This window comes from Callospermophilus lateralis, chromosome 10, assembly GCF_048772815.1.
Source record: "Callospermophilus lateralis isolate mCalLat2 chromosome 10, mCalLat2.hap1, whole genome shotgun sequence".
NCBI classification, from domain to species: domain Eukaryota; kingdom Metazoa; phylum Chordata; class Mammalia; order Rodentia; family Sciuridae; genus Callospermophilus; species Callospermophilus lateralis.
The window spans coordinates 130,685,267-130,705,442 of record NC_135314.1 but is presented as its reverse complement, the minus strand read 5'-3'; the positions used below and the strand labels follow the sequence as shown (position 1 = coordinate 130,705,442).

The following is a 20,176-nucleotide window of genomic DNA, read 5'->3' as shown; positions in this document are numbered from 1 at the left end:
CTTTGGTAGTACACCTGTGTGAAGCAGGAAGTACAGGTTAGTGGCTGGAAGGTGGAACTAGAAGCCCTTTCTGAGTGACAGTGGAAGGACCAATGGGAAGCCCATGAAAATGCAAAGGATCAGGAAGGGCTAGGCCTTGCCAGGCTCTGCGGTTACCATGGTGATGGAACAGCTTGGAGCTGTTGGTTGTGGTCAGTGCCACAAGCTGCCTGGTTCCCATTGTCCTGGGCTAAGGGTCCCTGAGGTTCAGTTGCACTCCATCGAATTTGTCCACATTCTCCACCCCAGGCAGGAACCAAGGAATGGACAGTGGCTCGCATTGTCTCTGCAACCTGCTTCCGTGTTAGCAGTCTCGCAATTAATGGACCATTTCCCTATATCTTCCCCTCAAAGTGTGTGTTCTGTCTTTTGTATTTTCCCTTCGCAGCTTATGGGCTCTTTAAAAGTGAGTTTTAATGGCAGATACCAGCGTTATTATCAGATCTTAAGGCAGTCTGCGTTTGGCACCCAGGCCAGGTTGTTTTAAGGGCCAAAAGCATTGTTTGGCAGTGGATCTAGTTACAGACCCCTTTTGGAACCAAGGCTAGAGTCTTGTATCCTCAGTGGATGATTTACAGCTATTTTGACCTTGGTAGGACAAGAATACAGTGAAGAGACTCAATGTAAATTGTTTGAGCACCTCTAAAAAACAGCAACAAAAAACGAAATTTGCCTCTCTAGAAGTAGAAAATCCCCAGCATCAAGTCTCATCATGAAATTTTTTTTTTCTTCTCACTCTCCAAACATTGATTTCTAGCATATAAATCCCAAAAATTCTTTTTCTAATATTTCAAAATATAAAAATTTATAAAAACAATCACAAAAAATGTACAAATGCACTTTTCCCATTGGAGAGGACCAAGCTTAGCAACATATCCCATTAATCACCTTTATAATTCTTTACATTTATTTATGGTATATAGAATTGTAAAAATAATTTTTTATCTTTCTAAAGATGAAAAAAGCCCAGATATTATTAGTTTAATGTCACAAATTTTTCTTCTGTCTATTTCACTTATTTTCTTCAGTGCAGCCCACAGTACTCTTGAAATCCTAAGCATGCTTAACTTCTGGAGAGAAATTCCAAACCTACTAAATTTCTAAGGTTCACCCTGGAGTCTCCACATGGGTCACCATTGTTGCGACACACAACTAAACCAGTCAGTCACTCCAGGTGAACTGGGCTGGTACAAAATGATCACACAGAGACAGAGAAATACATTTTCCTTTGGGTTTTGTGACAGCTCCTCTGACCCAGCCCTCACAAAGGCAGGCAAGAAAGAGAGCATGCCTCAAACCTAGGTTTTATTGGGTAGGCTGTTCCATGGAATATTCTATCCCCAAAAGAGCAAAGGGGTAGGATTACAAAGGAACAGGTGAGTGTAACTCAACTCTAGCAGGTGACGCCTACTTCTGGAGCCATGCCTTATTATCTGAACTGAGTTAATGCCCAAGTTACTGTGCAATAATTATTCAGAACTTAAAGGTGTTTGCATCCAAGGCAGTTCCTGACACTCATACATTGCTTGTGGAACTGCAAATTGGTGCAGCCAATATGGAAAGCAGTTTGGAGATTCCTTGGAAAACTGGGAATGGAATCACCATTTGATCCGGCTATTCCACTCCTTGATCTATATCCAAAAGACTTAAAAACAACATACTACAGGGGCACAGCCACATCAATATTTATAGCAGCACAATTAACAACAGCTAAACTGTGAAACAAACCTAAATGCTCTTCAATAGATGAATGGATAAGGAAAATGTGGTATGTATATACAATGGAATATTACCCAGCAATAAAAGAGAATAAAATCATGGAATTTGCAGGTAAATGGATGGACTTTGAGAATATAATGCTAAGTGAAATAAGCCAGTACTCAAAACCAAATCCTGAATGTTTTCTCTGATTTAAGGATGCTGATTCATAATGGGGTTGGCGGGACATGGGAAGATTAGATGAACTCTAGATAGGGCAAAGGAGAGGGAGAGAAGGGAGAGGGCATGCAGGTAGGAGAGAAGGTGGAATAAGATGGACATGTATGAAGTACATGTATGAAGACGCGAATGGTTATACTCAACTTTGTGTATAACCAGAAATATAAAAAATTGTGCTCTATATGTGTTATATGAATTTTAATGAATTCTGCTGTCATATATAGCAAATAAAAAAAGAATACAAACTATAAATGCTGATGAAGTGGGGAGAAGGGCACACTCATACATTGTTTATAGAACTGTAGACTAGTATTATCACTCTGGAAGGCAGTGTAGAGATTCTTCAACAATAGTAGGGATTGAATCACCATATGACCTAGCTATTCCATTCCTAGGTATTTTTACCAAAGATCTGACATTGGCATACTAGAGTGACACTGCCACATCAACCTTTATAGCAGCACAATTCACAATAGCTAAATTAGGGAATTGACCCAGAATGCCTGTCAATAGATGAATGGATTAAAAAATTGTGCTGTACACACACAAACACACACACATGCTGTTAAATGGATATAAATGCAGAACGTCATGCTATGTGAAATAAGCCAAACTGAGAAACTCAAAAGGTCAAATTTCTTCTTTCATATGATGAAGCTAGTAAAATAAAGGAAAAGGAGAGGGAAGGATATGATTACAGAAAGAACCAATCAAATACAAATTAATAGAAGAGCAAAAGGAAGTCTGGTAGATTAAAAGAAGGAGAAGGGGAGGCTGGTGGGGGAAGTTCTGGAGGAAAGTGGTGAGGGAAAAGGGAGATCGTGAACTGAAATTGATTTCCATGCATCTATGAGTTTGTAGTGATGAATCTACTTACTATTTATAATCACAACCATGGTGTTTGGATTGGAATTATGTTTCTTGGAATATACACATTTGCTTGAGAGTCCTTCAGTCTTCTGTCCAGCATTATGGTCAATGTCTGGGCCACAGCTAACCACTCTTACCAGCTGAGTTTTGATGTTATATGGTGCATATATATTGAGCCCTATGAACTATTGTCAATGAGCCATGCACCATGGCAAATACCCAAGCTATTATGTACATCCAGGATGTCCCAGGCTGTGTGGTAGGAGCAGTCAAATCAAATTCTATCCTGAAGCCAGGACTGCAGGAATTGAGTGATTTGTCATCCCAGTTTCAGTGCTCTCTGATCTGGGCTACATAGGACTGGTCTCAGCCCTCATCCCAGAGGGAAGGACCACCACCTACTCTTTCCTTCACTGTCACTTTTCAATTTATGCTTTCTGCTGCTAAAGCCTTTCAGTGGGCTTGGGTTCATCGGTATTCCCAGTAAAATTTGTCAGGGTGCCCATAGGAACCCTGAATTGTGGTTGTTACTAAGTTTTCTGCTCTCAAGAGCAGTGAATTCCTCACTGTAGAACACCTTTCAAGATGGTTGGTTCCTGGTTGTAGCATTCTGGTAGTTTTCTGAGCAGTGTATTGATTTTTTTCTCTTAAAGCTACTTTGGTGTTTGGGAGGAGTCAGACCAAATTCCCAAACTGGATTTAAAGTTTGTATTAAATGTGAATTTCTCCTGCAGTTAAGACTGCCAGTCTTCAGTCATCTGGTTGTGTGCATTTTCTAGCTTAGCTTGTCCTTGTGGTATATGTTCCCCTCCCTTGATATGGGTCCTAACTGTTGAAACCTGTTTCATGCCTTACTTTACATTTTTTTTAATGAATGCCCATGCTGTTTAGAGTCCCATCACTTCTTATTAACTCTTATCATTTTCCCTTACTTTTCTCCTTGGAGTCTATAGTCTCTCTTGTGTTGCCTTGATTCTTCTCACTTGCAAAGTCATGTAAAATGAATTTCTATTCCACCTTTTTTTTGCCTTTTTCCTCTTTATTATCATTTTCCTTCAGTCTAATTTAATTTTTGATGTCCCTGAGAATTCCCCTTTAATACATGGATTATATAGTAGTATTTTTATTCCTATTTGTTTGAAGAATTTTCTCTCAGCTGTTGATTACTAGTTTGATTCTGTTGTAGTTGAATAATATTCTCTGTATGTGATTTTATTTCTTTTAAACCTTCTGAGGCTCATCCACCCAAGGATATGATCCATCTTGGTATATGTTGACACTTGTAAAGAATACGTACTCTTCAATTAGGAGGATTTTCTATGAATGTCATTAGAACCTGTGATTGATGGTGTGGTCAGGTTCTTCATGGTTGCTGATTTTTAATATTTTGTAAATCATAATTTTTGATTTTGGTATTTTCTGTCACTCTGTTTTTCTTCACACATTTTGTAGTTGTAATTTGGTGGATATAAATTTATAGTTGGCCCTCTGTTATTATGTAATGTCTTGCTTTTTTTGATTAATATTCATATTGTTTTTGTTCATTCTTACTTTAAACTTGTCTACATTGTTATATTTAGATTCTAAAGTGTTTTTTATTTTGTAGATAACATATAGGTAGGTCATGTCCATGTAGAGACTCTGCGTTACCTCTGTTTTTAAGGTAGTACATTCAGACCATTTACCTTTAATGTAGTTTTTAATGTGTTAGGGCTTCAGTTTGTCATTTTATTTTTTTTTCTTTTTGTTCTGCTTTTTCCCCCTCCATTCCCCCATTCTTTATCATGGTTTATTTGAATTTATTTTTTTAAAAATTCCATACACACATGCATGCAATTACACACTCAAACACACCAACACATATATTCACACATGTATAATATGTGTTGTGTATCTTTTTGAAGAGTTGTTTTAGTAGTTATTCCTAAGTGTATATTGTGCATCTAGAATTTATAAGTCTGCTAGTATTGTCATTTTTAATGGAGTGAATTTTAGAAACCTTATCTTCCTTTTCTGTATCCCTTTTCCTTCCCCCTTTATAATTGTGTTAAATATTGTCTCTACATGCATTTAGAACCATATCACATAATGTTATAATTTTTACTTCAACCCTCAAAAATAATTAAGCAAATCTAAGATTAAAAGGAAATTTCGTCTGTTGTCACTGCCCATGGTTTTGCTTCATTTGTTTTCATCTTAAATGCTCCAGGTTACTGTTTGTTTCTTTTCTGTTTATAGAATTTTCTTTTGCATTTTTTTGGACAGGCCTTAAAGCTACACAATCTCTTAGTTTTTCTTGTCCTAGTATTTTGATTTCTATTTTATTCCTGAATGATTTTTTTGGTAGGTACTGAATTCTAAGGTGTCTGTTCTATCAGTATTTTAAAAAATATTAAGCCTCTTTCTTCTATTCCTTATATATTCTAAACTAAAAATTTTAAGAAATATGGACTTTAAATATATTTATTTCATATTTTAAAAAATGTTTTTAGTACTGCATTATAGTTATAGAAAATATTTGGGTTCATGTTGACATTATTGCATATATCTGGAATATAATTTGTTCCATTTCAGCCCCCAGTACTTTCTCTTTGCTTCTCCTCCTCCTTTCCCCTGTTCCCTTTTCTTTATTCTGCTGGATTTTCTTTTGTTTATTTATTGTTTTTTAAATTGATGCTTTATAGAATTACACAAAGGTGAAATTCACAGTGATATGTATATTCTTATATGAACATAGCAAAATTGGGTCGATTTCCTTCTGCAGTCCCTCCCTTTTCCCACAGCTCCTTAGTCACCTTCCTCTGCTCTACTCATTTTCCTTCTATTTCCATTGGAACCCCCACCTTTTCTTATTTTTCTTTACCTTCTGCATATGCCAAAAATATTCAATCCTTGATGTGTTGAGCCAGGCTTATTTTACTTAGCATAATGTTATCTGCTTCCATCCATTTGCCAGCAAATGACACAATTCCATTCTTCTTTATGGATGAGTAAAACTCCATTGTGTATATATATTACATTTTCCTTTCCATTCATCTGTTGATGGGCATCTGGGCTGGTTTCATAGCTTGGCTATTCTGAATTGCACTGCTGTAACCATTGATGTGCCTGTATAATTATAATATGCTAATTTTAGGTTTTTAGGATGAATACCAAGATGTGGAATAGCTTGTTCATATGGTGGTTCCATTCCTAGTTTTTTTGATAAATCTCCATACTAGTTTTCAAAATGGTTGTACTAATTTGCAGTTCCACCAACAATATAAAAGTGTACATTTTTCATCATATCCTTACTAGCATATATTATTTGTATTCTTTTTTAAAGGATTTGATGTTTTTATTTTAAAAGTGTTTATTAGTGCATTATAGTTGTACATTTTATTGAGGTTCATTTTTACATAATTATTCAAGCATAAAATACAATTTACTCCAATTCAGTACATACTATTTCTCCTTTTCTTATCCTCCTCCCTCCTCCTGTCTCTTTTCTCTATTCTACACATCTGTCTACTGTTTTTTAAAATATATTTTTTAAAATTAGTGCATTCAGATACACATAAGGTGAAATTCACTGTGGTGAATTCATGTATGTGTATAAGATAGTTTGGTTAGTTTCATTCCACCTTCCAACATTTCTTCATTTTCCTCTCCTTTCTCCCACTTTATCGATCCCAGGATCCAGCCTAGTTGCCTGTCAACAGACAAATGGATTGGATGGATTGGGGAAATATGGTGTGTATGTATACGTGTATATATATACGTTGGAATTTTATTCAGTCATAAAGAAGAATGAAATTATGGCATTTGCTGGCAAATGTTTAGAACTGGATAACATCATGCTAAGTAAAGTAAACCAAATCCAGATTGTCAAGTCAAGGGTTGAATGTTTTTTCCTAAATCAAAATAAGGAAAAAAGTGTGTAGATCTCATAAAAGTAGAAGAGAGATTATTGTTTTGTTCCTTATGATTGACATTCTAAGTATAGTAAGATGACATTTCAATGTAGTTTTGATTTGCATTTCCTTGATTGCTAATGATGTTAAACATTTTTTCATACATTTGTTGACCACTTGTATGTCTTCTTTTGAGAAATGTCTAATTCTTTTGCCAATTAATTAATTAGTTTATTGTTGTTGAGTTTTTTGAGTTATGCATATATTCTAGATCCTAGCCTGCTCATCAGAGGAGTAGTTGGCAAAGATTTTATCACATTCTGTAGGCTGTCTCTTCATGCTTTTGTGTCTTTTATGGTGCAGAAGCTTTTAAATTTAATGGCATCACAGTTATTGATTCTTGGTTTTATTTCTTGAGTTTTAGGGGTCTTTTTAAGGTAAGTAGTGTTTTTGCTAATATGTTAGAATATTGAACCTATATTTTCTTCCAGCAGTTGCAAAGTTTTTGATATAAATCTTAGGTCTTTGATCCACTTTTAGTTGACTCTTTTGTAGGGTACAAGATAAGGATATAGTTTTATTCTTCTACATATCTGGTTTTCTTAGCACCATTTGCTTAAAAGGCTATCTTTTCTCCAACATATATTTTTGACATCTTTGTCAAGTTGCAAATGTCTGCACCTATGTGGGTCTCTGTGTCTTCTATTTGTCTTCATGTCTGCATTGATGCCAGTGCTATGCTGTTTTTGAAGTATAATTGAGATCAGATGATGTGACGCATTGCTCTACTTGTTCAGGATTCCTTCAGCTATTCTAGGTCTTTTATTATTCCCTATGAATTTAAAGACTTTTTTAAAAAAACTAGTTCTGTGAAGAATGCCATTGGTATTTTGATAGAGATTGCTTTGAATCTGTATATTGCTTTTGGTAGTTTGGCCATTTTGATAATATTCATTCTGCCTATCCAAGAACATGGGGGGAATCTTTCTATCTTATAAGGCACTCTTGTGTTCCTTTCTTCAGTGTTCTGTAGTTTTTATTGTAGTGGTCTTTCACTACAATAATTTATTACCATGGTTAGATTTATTACCATGTTTTTTATTTTATTTTTTGAAGTATTATGAAAGAGATATTTTTCCTCATTTCTTTCTCAGCAGATTAATGTATTATTGGAGTATAAGAAAGTGATTGATTTATTTATGTTGATCTTGTATCCTGCTCTTTACTGAATTTGCTTATTAATTCTTCCAGTGATGTTTTTGGGTCTTCTGGATATATGACCATATAATCAGCAAAAGATAATTTGAGTTCTTCTTTTCCTATTTGTATCCCTTTAATTTCCCTTTCTTGCCTGATTATTCTAGTGACAGTTTCAATGACTGTATTGAATAGGAGGGTGAGTCGATATCCTTTGTCTCATTCCTTATTTTAGAGGAAATGCTTTCAGTTTTTTCCATTCTACATGATGTTGGCCCTGGGTTTGTTCTATATAATCCTTATTAAATGAGATGAGTTTCTTCTAGCCCTAGATTCTTTAGTATTAACATGAATGGGTTCTGGATTTTATCAAAGGCTTTTAATGCATCTCTTGAAATGGTCATATGATTCTTGTTCTTACTTCTATTTATGTGGTGAATTTCATTTGTTGATTTGTGCATGTTGAACCGATCTTGCATCTCTGGAATGAAATCTACTTGATCTTCATGTTCTATCTTCTTGATGTGGTTTTTGAATGTGATTTGCCAATATTTTATTAAGAATTTTTCCATCTTTGTTCATTGGGGATGTTGGTCTGTAGTCTTCTTTTCTTTGATATGCTTATGTCTGGTTTTGTTATCAGAGTGATACTGGCTTCATAGAATGAATTTATTAGCATCCTTTCTATTTCATGTAATAATTTCAGGAAGACTGGCATTAATTCTTTTCTAAAAGTTCGTTAGAACTTGGCTTAGTATCTATCTGGTCCTGGGCTTTTCTTTGTTGGAAGGATTTTAATTGCTGCTTCTATCTTATTCCTTCATATTGGTTTGTTTATATTTATGTATCCTTGTGGTTCATTTTGCATAGATCATATGTATCTAGAAATTTGTTAATGTCTTATTTTCTAGTTTATTGAAGCATAAATTTTCAAAAAGCCTCTGGATTTCAAAAGTGTCTCTTGTGATGTCTTCTTTTTCATTTCTAATTTTGTTGATTTGGATCTTCTCTTCCTTTTGGTTAGTTTGGCCATGGCTTTATCAGTCTTGTTTATTTTTCAAAGAATCAACTCTGTGTTACATTGATCTTTTGTATGTTTTTTCTAAAATGTTAAACTTATGTGGTTAAAATACCTAAAATGTTTACCATGAATGAAATTTAGTACAGTCACAGTGTATTATAAACACCACTGTATCTGGTTCCAAATACTTCAAAAAGAAAGCTCTGCATCTATTAAGCAGTCATGTTCTTTCACCTTCTAGTCCTTGACACCCACTTGTCTTCTATCTCTCTGAATTTAACTATCCTGAATAATTCACATAATTGGAATCATATAATACATGTCTTTGTGTCTGGTTTCTTTCAGTCAGCATAATTTTTTCAAGGGTCATTCATTGTATAGCATGTGTCAATACTTCATATCTTTTTTGACTGAAACACATTGTGTGGAGATACCTCGTTCATTTATCCATTCCTTAGTTGATGGACATTTCTGTTTTTTGACTATTGTGACTAGTGTCACTGTCCTTTATAGTTTTGATGAACAGTTTGCTGTCATTTGTTTTCCCTTAATAGTTGAGAGGTGTGTTTTCTCTTGTTACTTTCAAGATTTTTACTTTGCTTGTATTCAGAAGTATGACTGTTTTGTGCCTTGGTGTGCATTTCTTTGAGTTTATTCATTTTGGGGATTTATTCATTTCTTGAATCTGCAGGTTTATATCTGTTACTACATACTATATTTTTATTAGAGTGTATTTTTAAACAGACATACAGAAAAATATTTAGAGAGTATAGTTTCCCTATTCTCCCTACGGTTTCTACTATTATTAATGTGGTACATTTATTACCATTGATAAAGCAATATTGATACACTATTAACATTACACACTTTCATTAGGATTTATTCTTTGTGTTGTATAATTCTGCGGATTTGATTAACAAACACATAATAGCATATACTCATCCTTATACTATCAGGCAGAATAGTTTCAGTGCTTTAACAGTGTCCTATGCTCTACATTGTCATCGTTTTTATCTCCCATTGTAGTCTTTTTATTGTCTTCTGTAATTTTGCCTTTTCTAGAACCTCATATAATTGGAATCATTCAGTATACAGACTTTTTAGAGTGACTACTTTCCCTTAGCAATATTCAGTTAAATTTCCTACATGTTTTTGCTTTTTATTGCTAAATAATATTCCATTGTATGAATGGGCTACCGTTTATTTATTAATTCATGTATTGAAGGGCATCTTTGTTGCTTCTAAATTTTGTCATTTATAAGTAAGACTACAATTTTGTGTATGCATGGTTTTTTGTTTTGTGTGTGTGTGTATATGTGTATGTGCACATATACATGCATGCATAACTTTTCTACTCATTTGGGTAAATTCCTAGGAGTGCAGTTGGTGAATTGTATAATAAAACTGTGTTTAGTTTTTTTTCTTCCTGAGCTTAATTTTATACTCGTTCTTTGTCTTCCAATGTGCCTGTGCCATTTTGTATTCCCACGTCAGTGAACAGATTTCTTATTGATGTGTCCTCACCAGCATGACATTATTTCTTAATGTACTTTTTTTAGTCTTTTCTTAGCTCTCTATCTTCTCTTCTTCCAGGACTCAGTGACATGAACATTAAGTATTTTCTTGTTTTTGATATAGTTATAAGGTTTCTGCAGTTGTGATTATTTCTTTTTTATTAGTGCATTACAATTATAAATAATTATGGGGTTCATTTTGACATATTCATCAATGCACATAATTTGCTACCGTTCAATTCCTAGTACTGTCCCCATCATCCCCCTCCCTCCCCCAATTACTTTCCTGTACTCTATTGGTATTCCTTATATTAATTTGTTTAACTTGTGCATTACAGTCATACATACATATAAGTGGAATTTATTGTGATATGTTCATGCATGCACATTGGCACAGGTACCGTCTTCCTTAAGCAAATAAAACAAGAATGTGAAGAGAGAGCCTACAGAATGAGAGAAAAATCTTTGCCCCATTACTCTATTGACAGGATATTAATAACTAGAATATATAAAGAATTCAAAAAAGTCAATGCCAAAAACCCCTGAAAAATCAATGGATAAATGATCTAAATAGACATTTCTAAAAGGAAGAAATAGAAACCAACAAATATATGAAAAAAAAGTTCAGGGCTGGGGCTGTAGCTCAGTGGCAGAGCACTTGCCTAGGATGTGTGAGGCACTAGGTTTGATCCTTAGTACTATATAAAAATAAACAAAGGCATTCTGTCCATCTACAACTATAAAGAATTAAAATGTTCAACATCCTTAGCAGCCAGGGGAATGCAAATCAAAACTCAGTGCAATTTCATCTTTCTATAGTAAGAATGACAATCATAAAGAAAAATAATAATAATAAATATTGGTGAGGGTGTGGGGGAATAGGTAGATTCATACATTGTTGGTGGGACTTCACACTAGGTTAACCTCTTGGAAACCAGTATAGAGATTTATGAAAAAATGACCCAGCTACCTGACTCTGGTATTTATCAAAAAGAGCTAAAATCAGCATACTAAAGAGATACATCCATACCAATGTTATGTCAGCACAATTCACAATAACTAAGTTATAGAAACAGCTTAGATGTCACTCAATAGATGAATAAATAAAGAAATTGTGATATGTATTTTTGATGGGGTTTTACTCAGCCATAAAGAAGAGTGAAATTATGGGATTTGTTGACAAATGGATGGAAGTAGAAAACATCATGCTATATGAAATAAGCCAGACTCAAAGTCAAGAGTTGAATGTTTTTTCTCATATGTGGAAGCTAGAGAGAGATAGGATTTTGTTTTTAAAGAAGGACCCCATGTAAACAGAAGCTCAATGGAGCAGAGGATCAGAATTGAGGGGGAAGGAAGAGGGATGAGAAAGGGAAGTAATTGCAGAATGAAATTGGTCACTTTTTATAGTTCTCTTTTCTCTTTATAGTTAATATTATGTCATTTTATTGTCCTACATTGTGGTTTACTGATTCTTTCCTGTCTCTCCTCTTATTATGCTGTTGAATCCATGCAGCATGTTTTGTTTCTTTGATGAAACTTTCTGGTTTATTTTCCATGATTTTCTGTTTTTTCATTGGTTTCAAGTGATTGTTGAAACATTTTTATAATATCTGCTTTAAGGTCTTTGTCAGATAATTTAAGCGTCTTTTTCCTTTTTTGGCTAACATGTATTGTTTTTGTTTCATTCAGTTTGGTATTTCTATGTTTCTTGGTATAACAAGGTGATTTTCTATTGATATCTGGACATTTTGATTATTATGCTGAGATATTGCATCTTATTCTAACCTTCTGTTTGAGCTGGTTTTAGTACCTGTGCGCCTATAGGGGAAGGAAAAAGCTTCTGCCATGTTATTACCAAGAGAGAGTAGAAGTCCATGTTTTCACTCATCCTCTGTGAACTTTCAAGAGGAAGGGATCTCATTTCTGCTTAACAGCAGTGGGTGTTCCAGTTCTCTTCCAGATGTCTGACTCTTTCTTGGCTAGGAGGAATTTGCAATGCCTAGTGCTAATCCTGTGTGTTTTTCTAATTTTTATTTTCAATTCTTCCTTTTCAGATAATCCATAGCCATCATTTAGCTATGGTTGATGCAGTTATGTTTTTTATCTTAGGTTTTGTGTATTCTCCCATATTCCTTGTTGGTGTAGAGTGACTTTGTCATGAGCCAATATATAAAATTTATTATTGTAAAGTAGTCAGTTGCTCATAGTCTTGTGTGGTACAGATTCACTTTGTAATTGGTGGTAGTGTGGGCCAGAGAATAAAGACTTTTAAACTTACCATGTTTTATTTGAAATAATACATCAGAAGGAATGAACAATGGTTGAAAAACTGAAATGGTTTTAAAAGCAATACATTCCTTGTCACTTAGGCAAAGTAGTCAAATTGTAGTAAATATAAAAATGGGAATAGATTGGAAGAAATAAAGGAAAAATGTGTATAAAAACTCCAAAATTGATGTATTCTTGTGCATCTGAATATAATCCTGAGTCTGGGAATTATTTCTCCAACTTAGATTTGGATAATCTATAAAATTATTGGTTAAGTAATAATGTTGCTTTGGAGATACATAGTGAGCTCTGTACATAATACCTGAGAGTGATTTGATGTACCATCTCCAATCTGTACTCTTTGTACAAAACTTAAAAAAATTCATTTTATCATGCTTAAGTTTTTTTTTCCCATGGGGATAGACCCTCTTTGCACCTATTCATGAAATCCCTACCTAATATAGTTTGTGCAATTTTTGCATTCTAAATATGCAAAGTAGTTGCTACAGTAGGAGATTCACTATGTTTCCATTGCTATTTCATTATGTATGAGATGTTAATCCCAATTTACTTTTCTAACTGGAAATCTTTTTTTCCCGTACAGGGTATCTTTCCTGCAAACTACATTCACTTGAAAAAAGCAATTGTCAGTAATAGGGGGTAAGTAATTTGCTTTAATAAATTTACTTATAATTATTATAGGTTGAAAAGGAAGACTTTCTTTCTTTTGTTCATACTATAAAATATATTATTGATAGTCTGGCAAAAATGTATGTTTATTATTATATATGATTCTGAGCACAATTTTTTTCTTAAAATTCTGACAACTTTTATCTTTTTTTTTGTATCCTGGAGAAGTAACCTTAATTTTTATTTTTATAGAAATTGTTATATATGTAGTATATTAAAAAAATTGTGCCATTTTGAGACTAGTCATTGATAGGATAGGAATTAGATATAAATCTGTTATTTTTCTTCTGTAGGCAAAATGAAAGAGACTTTTTAAAAAGTATTTTATTTGCAATTAGAAATTGAAAAAAAAAAACAAAACAGAGATATGCCTTAAGGATAAAGACAGAGGGCGGGGGGAAAGCTAATCATGGAGAAACAAACTAAATTAAAAAATAAATAAATAAATAAATAATCAAACATGGCTGGAAGTACAAACCATATATCAATAGTAACTCTAAACGTTAATGGCTTAAACTCTCCAATAAAGCAACATAGGCTGATAACATGGATTAAAAAAATAAATCCAACAATATGCTGCCTCCAGGAGACACATCTGATTGGAAAAGACATACACAGGCTGAAGGTGAAAGGTTGGGAAAAAATATACCACGCACACGGTCCTCGTAAGCAAGCAGGGGTGGCCATCCTCATATCGAATAAAATCCACTTCAAGACTAAGTTAATGAAAAGGGATAAGAAAGGACATTATATACTGTTAAAAGGAACCATTCACCAACAAGACATAACAATTATCAATATTTATGCACCAAATAATGGCGCTGTGATGTTCATAAAATAAAATGGCGCTGTGACGTTCATAAAATAAACTCTCCTCAAGTTCAAGAATCAAATAGACCACAATACAATAATTATGGGTGACTTCAACACACCTCTCTCATCATTGGACAGATCTTGGAAACAAAAGTTGAATAAAGAAACTATAGAACTCAATATCACAATAAATAACCTAGACTTAACTGACATATAGAATATATCAACCATCATCAAGTGGATATATTTTTTTCTCAGCAGCACGTGGATTCTTCTCAAAAATAGATCATATGTTATGCCATAGGGCAACCCTCAGTAAATATAAAGGGGTGGAGATAATACCATGCATTTTATCTGATCATAATGGAATGAACTGGAAATCAATGATAAAAGAAGGAAGGAAAAATCCTACATCACATGGAAAATGAACAATATGTTACTGAATGACCAATGGGTTACAGAAGACATAAAGGAGGAAATCAAAAAATTCTTAGAGATAAATGAAAATACAGACACAACATATTGGAATCTGTGGGACACAATGAAAGCAGTTTTCAGAGGGAAATTCATCGCCTGCAGGTCATTCCTCAAAAAAAGAAAAAACCAGCAAATAAATGACCTCACACTTCATCTCAAAGCCCTAGAAAAGGAAGAGCAAAACAACAGCAAATGTAGCAGAAGGCAAGAAATAATTAAAACCAGAGCAGAAATCAATGAAATTGAAACAAAAGAAACTATTGAAAAAATTGACAAAATTAAAAGTTGGTTCTTTGAAAAAATAAATAGATCGACAGACCCTTAAACATGCTAACTAAGAGAAGAAGAGAGAGAACTCAAATTACTAACGTACGGGATGAAAAAGGCAATATCACAACAGATGCTACAGAAATACAGGAGACATTTAGAAATTATTTTGAAAACCTATATTCCAATAAAATAGAAGATAGTGAACGCATCGATAAATTTCTTAAGTCATATGATTTGCCCAGACTGAGTCAGGAGGATACACACAATTTGAACAGACCAATATCAGTGGATGAAGTAGAAGATGCAATCAAAAGACTACAAACCAAGAAAAGCCCAAGAACAGATGGGTATACAGCAGAGTTTTACAAAATCTTTAAAGAAGAGTTAATACCAATACTTTTCAAATTATTTCAGGAAATAGAAGAAGAGGGAGCTCTTCCAAATTCATTCTATGAGGCCAACATCTCCCTGATTCCGAAACCAGACAAAGACACCTGAAAGAAAGAAAACTACAGACCAATATCTCTAATGAACCTAGATGCAAAAATCCTCAATAAAATTCTGGCGAATCAGATACAAAAACACATCAAAAAAAATTGTGCACCATGATCAAGTAGGATTCATCCCTGGGATGCAAGGATGGTTCAATATATGGAAATCAATAAATGTTATTCACCACATCAATAGATTCAAAGATCAGAACCATATGATCATCTCGATAGACACAGAAAAAGCATTGGACAAAGTACAGCATCCCTTTATGTTCAAAACATTAGAAAAACTAGGGATAACAGGAACTTACCTCAACATTGTAAAAGCTATCTATGCTAAGCCTCAGGCTAACATCATTCTGAATGGAGAAAAATTGAAGGCATTCCCTCTAAAATCTGGAATAAGACAGGGATGCCCTCTATCACCGCTTCTATTCAATATAGTTCTCGAAACACTGGCCAGAGCAATTAGACAGACGAAAGAAATTAAAGGCATAAAAATAGGAAAAGAAGAACTTAAACACTATTTGCGGATGATATGATCCTATACCTAGAAGGCCCAAAAGGGTCTACAAAGAAACTACTAGAACTAATAAATGAATTCAGCAAAGTGGCAGGATATAAAATCAGCACGCATAAAACAAAGGCGTTTCTGTATATCAGCGACAAAACTTCTAAAACGGAAATGAGGAAAAACACCCCATTCACAATATCCTCAAAAAAAATAAAATACTTGGGAATCAACCTAACAAAAGAGGTGAAAGATTTATACAATGAAAACTACAGAACCGTAAAGAGAGAAATAGAAGAAGATCTTAGAAGATGGAAAAATATACCCTGTTCATGGATAGGCAAAACTAACATCATCAAAATGGCAATACTACCCAAAGTTCTCTATAGGTTTAATGCAATGCCAATCAAAATCCCAACAGCATTACTTGTGGAAATAGAGAAAGCAATCATGAAATTCATATGGAAAAATAAAAGACCCAGAATAGCAAAAGCAACTCTAAGCAGGAAGTGTGAATCAGGCAGCATAGCGATACCAGATTTCAAACTATACTACAGAGCAGTAGTAACAAAAACAGCGTAGTACTGGTACCAAAACAGGCGGGTGGACCAATGGTACAGAATAGAGGACACAGAGACTAATCCACAAAGTTACAACTATCTTATATTTGATAAAGGGGCTAAAAGCATGCAATGGAGGAAGGATAGCATCTTCAACAAATGGTGCTGGGAAAACTGGAAATCCACATGCAACAAAATGAAACTGAATCCCCTTCTCTCGCCATGCCCAAAAGTTAACTCAAAATGGATCAAGGAGCTTGATATCAAATCAGAGACTCTGCGTCTGAAAGAAGAAAAAGTTGGCTCCGATCTACATATTGTGGGGTCGGGCTTCAAATTTCTTAATAGGACACCCATAGCACAAGAGTTAATAACAAGAATCAACAAATGGAACTTGCTTAAACTAAAAAGTTTTCTCAGCAAGAGAAACAATAAGAGAGGTAAATAGGGAGCTTACATCATGGGAACAAATTTTTAGTCCTCACACTTCAGATAGAGCCCTAATATCCAGAGTATACAAAGAACTCAAAAAATTAAACAATAAGATAACAAATAACCCAATCAACAAATGGGCCAAGGACCTGAACATACACTTCTCAGAGGAGGACATACAATCAATCAACAAGTACATGAAAAAATGCTCACCATCTCTAGCAGTCAGAGAAATGCAAATCAAAACCACCCTAAGATACCATCTCACTCCAGTAAGATTGGCAGCCATTCTGAAGTCAAACAACAAGAAGTGCTGGCGAGGATGTGGGGAAAAGGGTACTCTTGTACATTGCTGGTGGGACTGCAAATTGGTGCGGCCAATTTGGAAAGCACTATGGAGATTCCTGGGAAAGCTGGGAATGGAACCACCATTTGACCCCGCTATTGCCCTTCTCAGATTATTCCCTGAAGACCTTAAAAGAGCATACTACAAGGATACTGGCACATCGATGTTCATAGCAGCACAATTCACAATAGCTAGACTGTGGAACCAACCCAGATGCCCTTCAATAGATGAATGGATAAAAAAAATGTGGCATTTGTACACAATGGAGTATTACTCTGCACTGAAAAATGACAAAATCATGGCATTTGCAGGGAAATGGATGGCCTTAGAGCAGATTATGCTAAGTGAAGCTAGCCAATCCCTAAAGAACAAATGCCAAATGTCTTCTTTGATATAATGAGAGCAACTAAGAACAGAGCAGGGAGGAACAGCAGGAGGAAAAGATTAACTTTAAACAGAGACATGAGGTGGGAGGGAAAGGGAGAGAAAAGGGAAATTGCATGGAAATGGAAGGAGACCCTCATTGTTATACAAAATTACATATAAGAGGTGGTGAGGGGAATGGGAAAAAAAAACAAGGAGAGAAATGAATTACAGTAGATGGGGTAGAGAGAGAAGATGGGAGGGGAGGGGAGTGGGGATAGTAGAGGATAGGAAAGGTAGCAGAATACAACAGTTACTAATATGGCATTATGTAAAATGTGGATGTGTAACCGATGTGATTCTGCAATCTGTATTTGGGGTAAAAATGGGAGTTCATAACCCACTTGAATCTAATGTATGAAATATGATATGTCAAGAGCTATGTAATGTTTTGAACAACCCATAAAAAAACAAAAAACAAAAAAAACCCCAAAAAACAAAAAAAGGAATTAGATATAAATCTGTTATTTTTCTTCTGTAGTCTAAATGAAAGAGACTTTTTAAAAAGTATTTTATTTGCAAGTAGAAATTGAAAAAAAAACCAGAGATATGCCTTAAGGACAAGAAGACATTATTGAAAATTCATGCATAGTTTGATCACACACTTGAAAATATCTGATTCTGATATGAAAATGCAACTATCATAATTCTTTTTAAATTTGTTGTGTTGGGGTTTGTTTCCAGAGCCTTATCCATGCTAGGGAAGCACTGTACCACTGAACTTTACTCCCAGCCCCTAGCATACTTCTTGTTCTTCTTTTAACAAAACTCATAAAGCCATAAGGATGTGTAGAAAGCATGCAATTCCCACATTAGTGTATCTTTGCAAGGAACACTCTGCTCCTTCATGTTTATTTACAAGGATTGTCAAATTCATAAATATTCGATAGAAATTGTGTGAAAAAAGAAAGTTTTAGATACTTATGTTCAATGAAGCTTGTATTTTATAAGATGATAAAATTTTCTTTTGAATGTGAGTCGCTTATTCCAAAATGCAAAATGATATCCTTGATTTATAATAGCAGGGTAAATAATACAAATAATCAGAGCTGAAATTGAGCAGAAACCATATAGAGCGAGGTGAGAGAGGGAATTATAAAAAATATATACAGACACAGAAGTAGAGTGCCTCAAAAAATGGTTTCTGATTTTAAAGAACTCATCTTAAGTTCAAGAGTCATGAGTCTTATTTATCATATCAGTAAAAGATTAGGGAACATTTTGATCACGTAAGAATCAGTTTTAGTAAGGAAAGTGTAGAACTTATTTTGGCCATGTAAGAATCAGTTTTCATTATGGCTATACAAAGTATTATAAAGAATTATATTTGTTGAATGCAGTCTTAACCTGGTTTTGAATGTAAATCTTAGAAACCTACCTAGAATCAAGTTTGTATCCAAATATTCAGTATTTAATGGTACAGAATAATAGTTGTAAAATCCGTGGAAATTATTTAAAAACAGCTGTCTTTAGGCAGTGGAGAATAATTAATATAGGCAGGATCTTGACAGTTTGTGATTCTGAAGTAAGGTATGCACAAAAGGAAAGCTTCATGCTTGTTTTGGCTTTCTTCTGCAGAGAATTTTTCAATTTGTTGTGTGGTGCAGTAGAGTCCAATTACAAAGTGGTAGTCTTTTATTGCATCAGCAACATGGCAGAATATGAAAGCCTTTGCTCTCCCCGTATGGATTTAACAATGTTGTGTGGGGCAGTATACTTTTAGGACAAGTCCAAAATATAGTGAAGAATTCGCAGGATCCCAGTGGAACACAAAACAGAGAATAGTCAATTTGAATCAGAGCAATTTAACTTTTTCCATGTCAGCTCCTTCCACATGCTGCCAAGACAATATTTGCCTCAGCCTGAGTTTCCTCTATTTGGTCAAAAGAAAGAGTGAGTTGAGTGTCCATTCAACATCCCTGGCATTTCTGGACATTCCAGATTGGCTTTTTTTTTTTTTTTACTCCTGTTTCATTCTAGTTGCTAAAGTAACCTATGTAGTTAAATGTGTAGAAGCAGGTAAGAACAAAGACGAGGAGTGGGTAGCTCACTGTAGCTAACACAGCTCTGTGAGATTAGTTGTGCAAAACTCTTGAGACTTTGACCCTAGGAGAAAGAGGTATGAGCAGAGCATGCATCCATTGTCCTGACCTTATATCCCTAAGATAAAGAGATAGATGACTTACTGTGGCCAGCAGGGCTTTGGGAGATTGGGAGAAGGTACACAACCTGAAATTCCGAGGAAAAAGTGAGGAATGGTACTTGCACAACCATAGATAAGGTTCAGAACACTCCCAGATTACCTGCATGGCTGATTGGTGAGGATAATTTCCTGCTGAAGCGAGACTTTAAAACATTTTTTCAGATGTTCACAAACAAAAGCAAAACTGCAGGGAATATGAAGGTTCTGGGAAATATGA

General features: G+C 34.6%; 1 protein-coding gene across 1 annotated transcript in view; it reads left to right on the top strand.

The window, feature by feature from the left end:
• Positions 1-20,176, top strand: part of Dock3 (dedicator of cytokinesis 3) — a 589,707-nt gene that overhangs the window by 143,272 nt on the left and 426,259 nt on the right. The window contains exon 4 of the mRNA XM_076867085.1: positions 13,348-13,403. Within this exon, the coding sequence (XP_076723200.1) occupies positions 13,348-13,403 (56 nt within the window). The remainder of the gene's footprint in view (positions 1-13,347; positions 13,404-20,176) is intronic.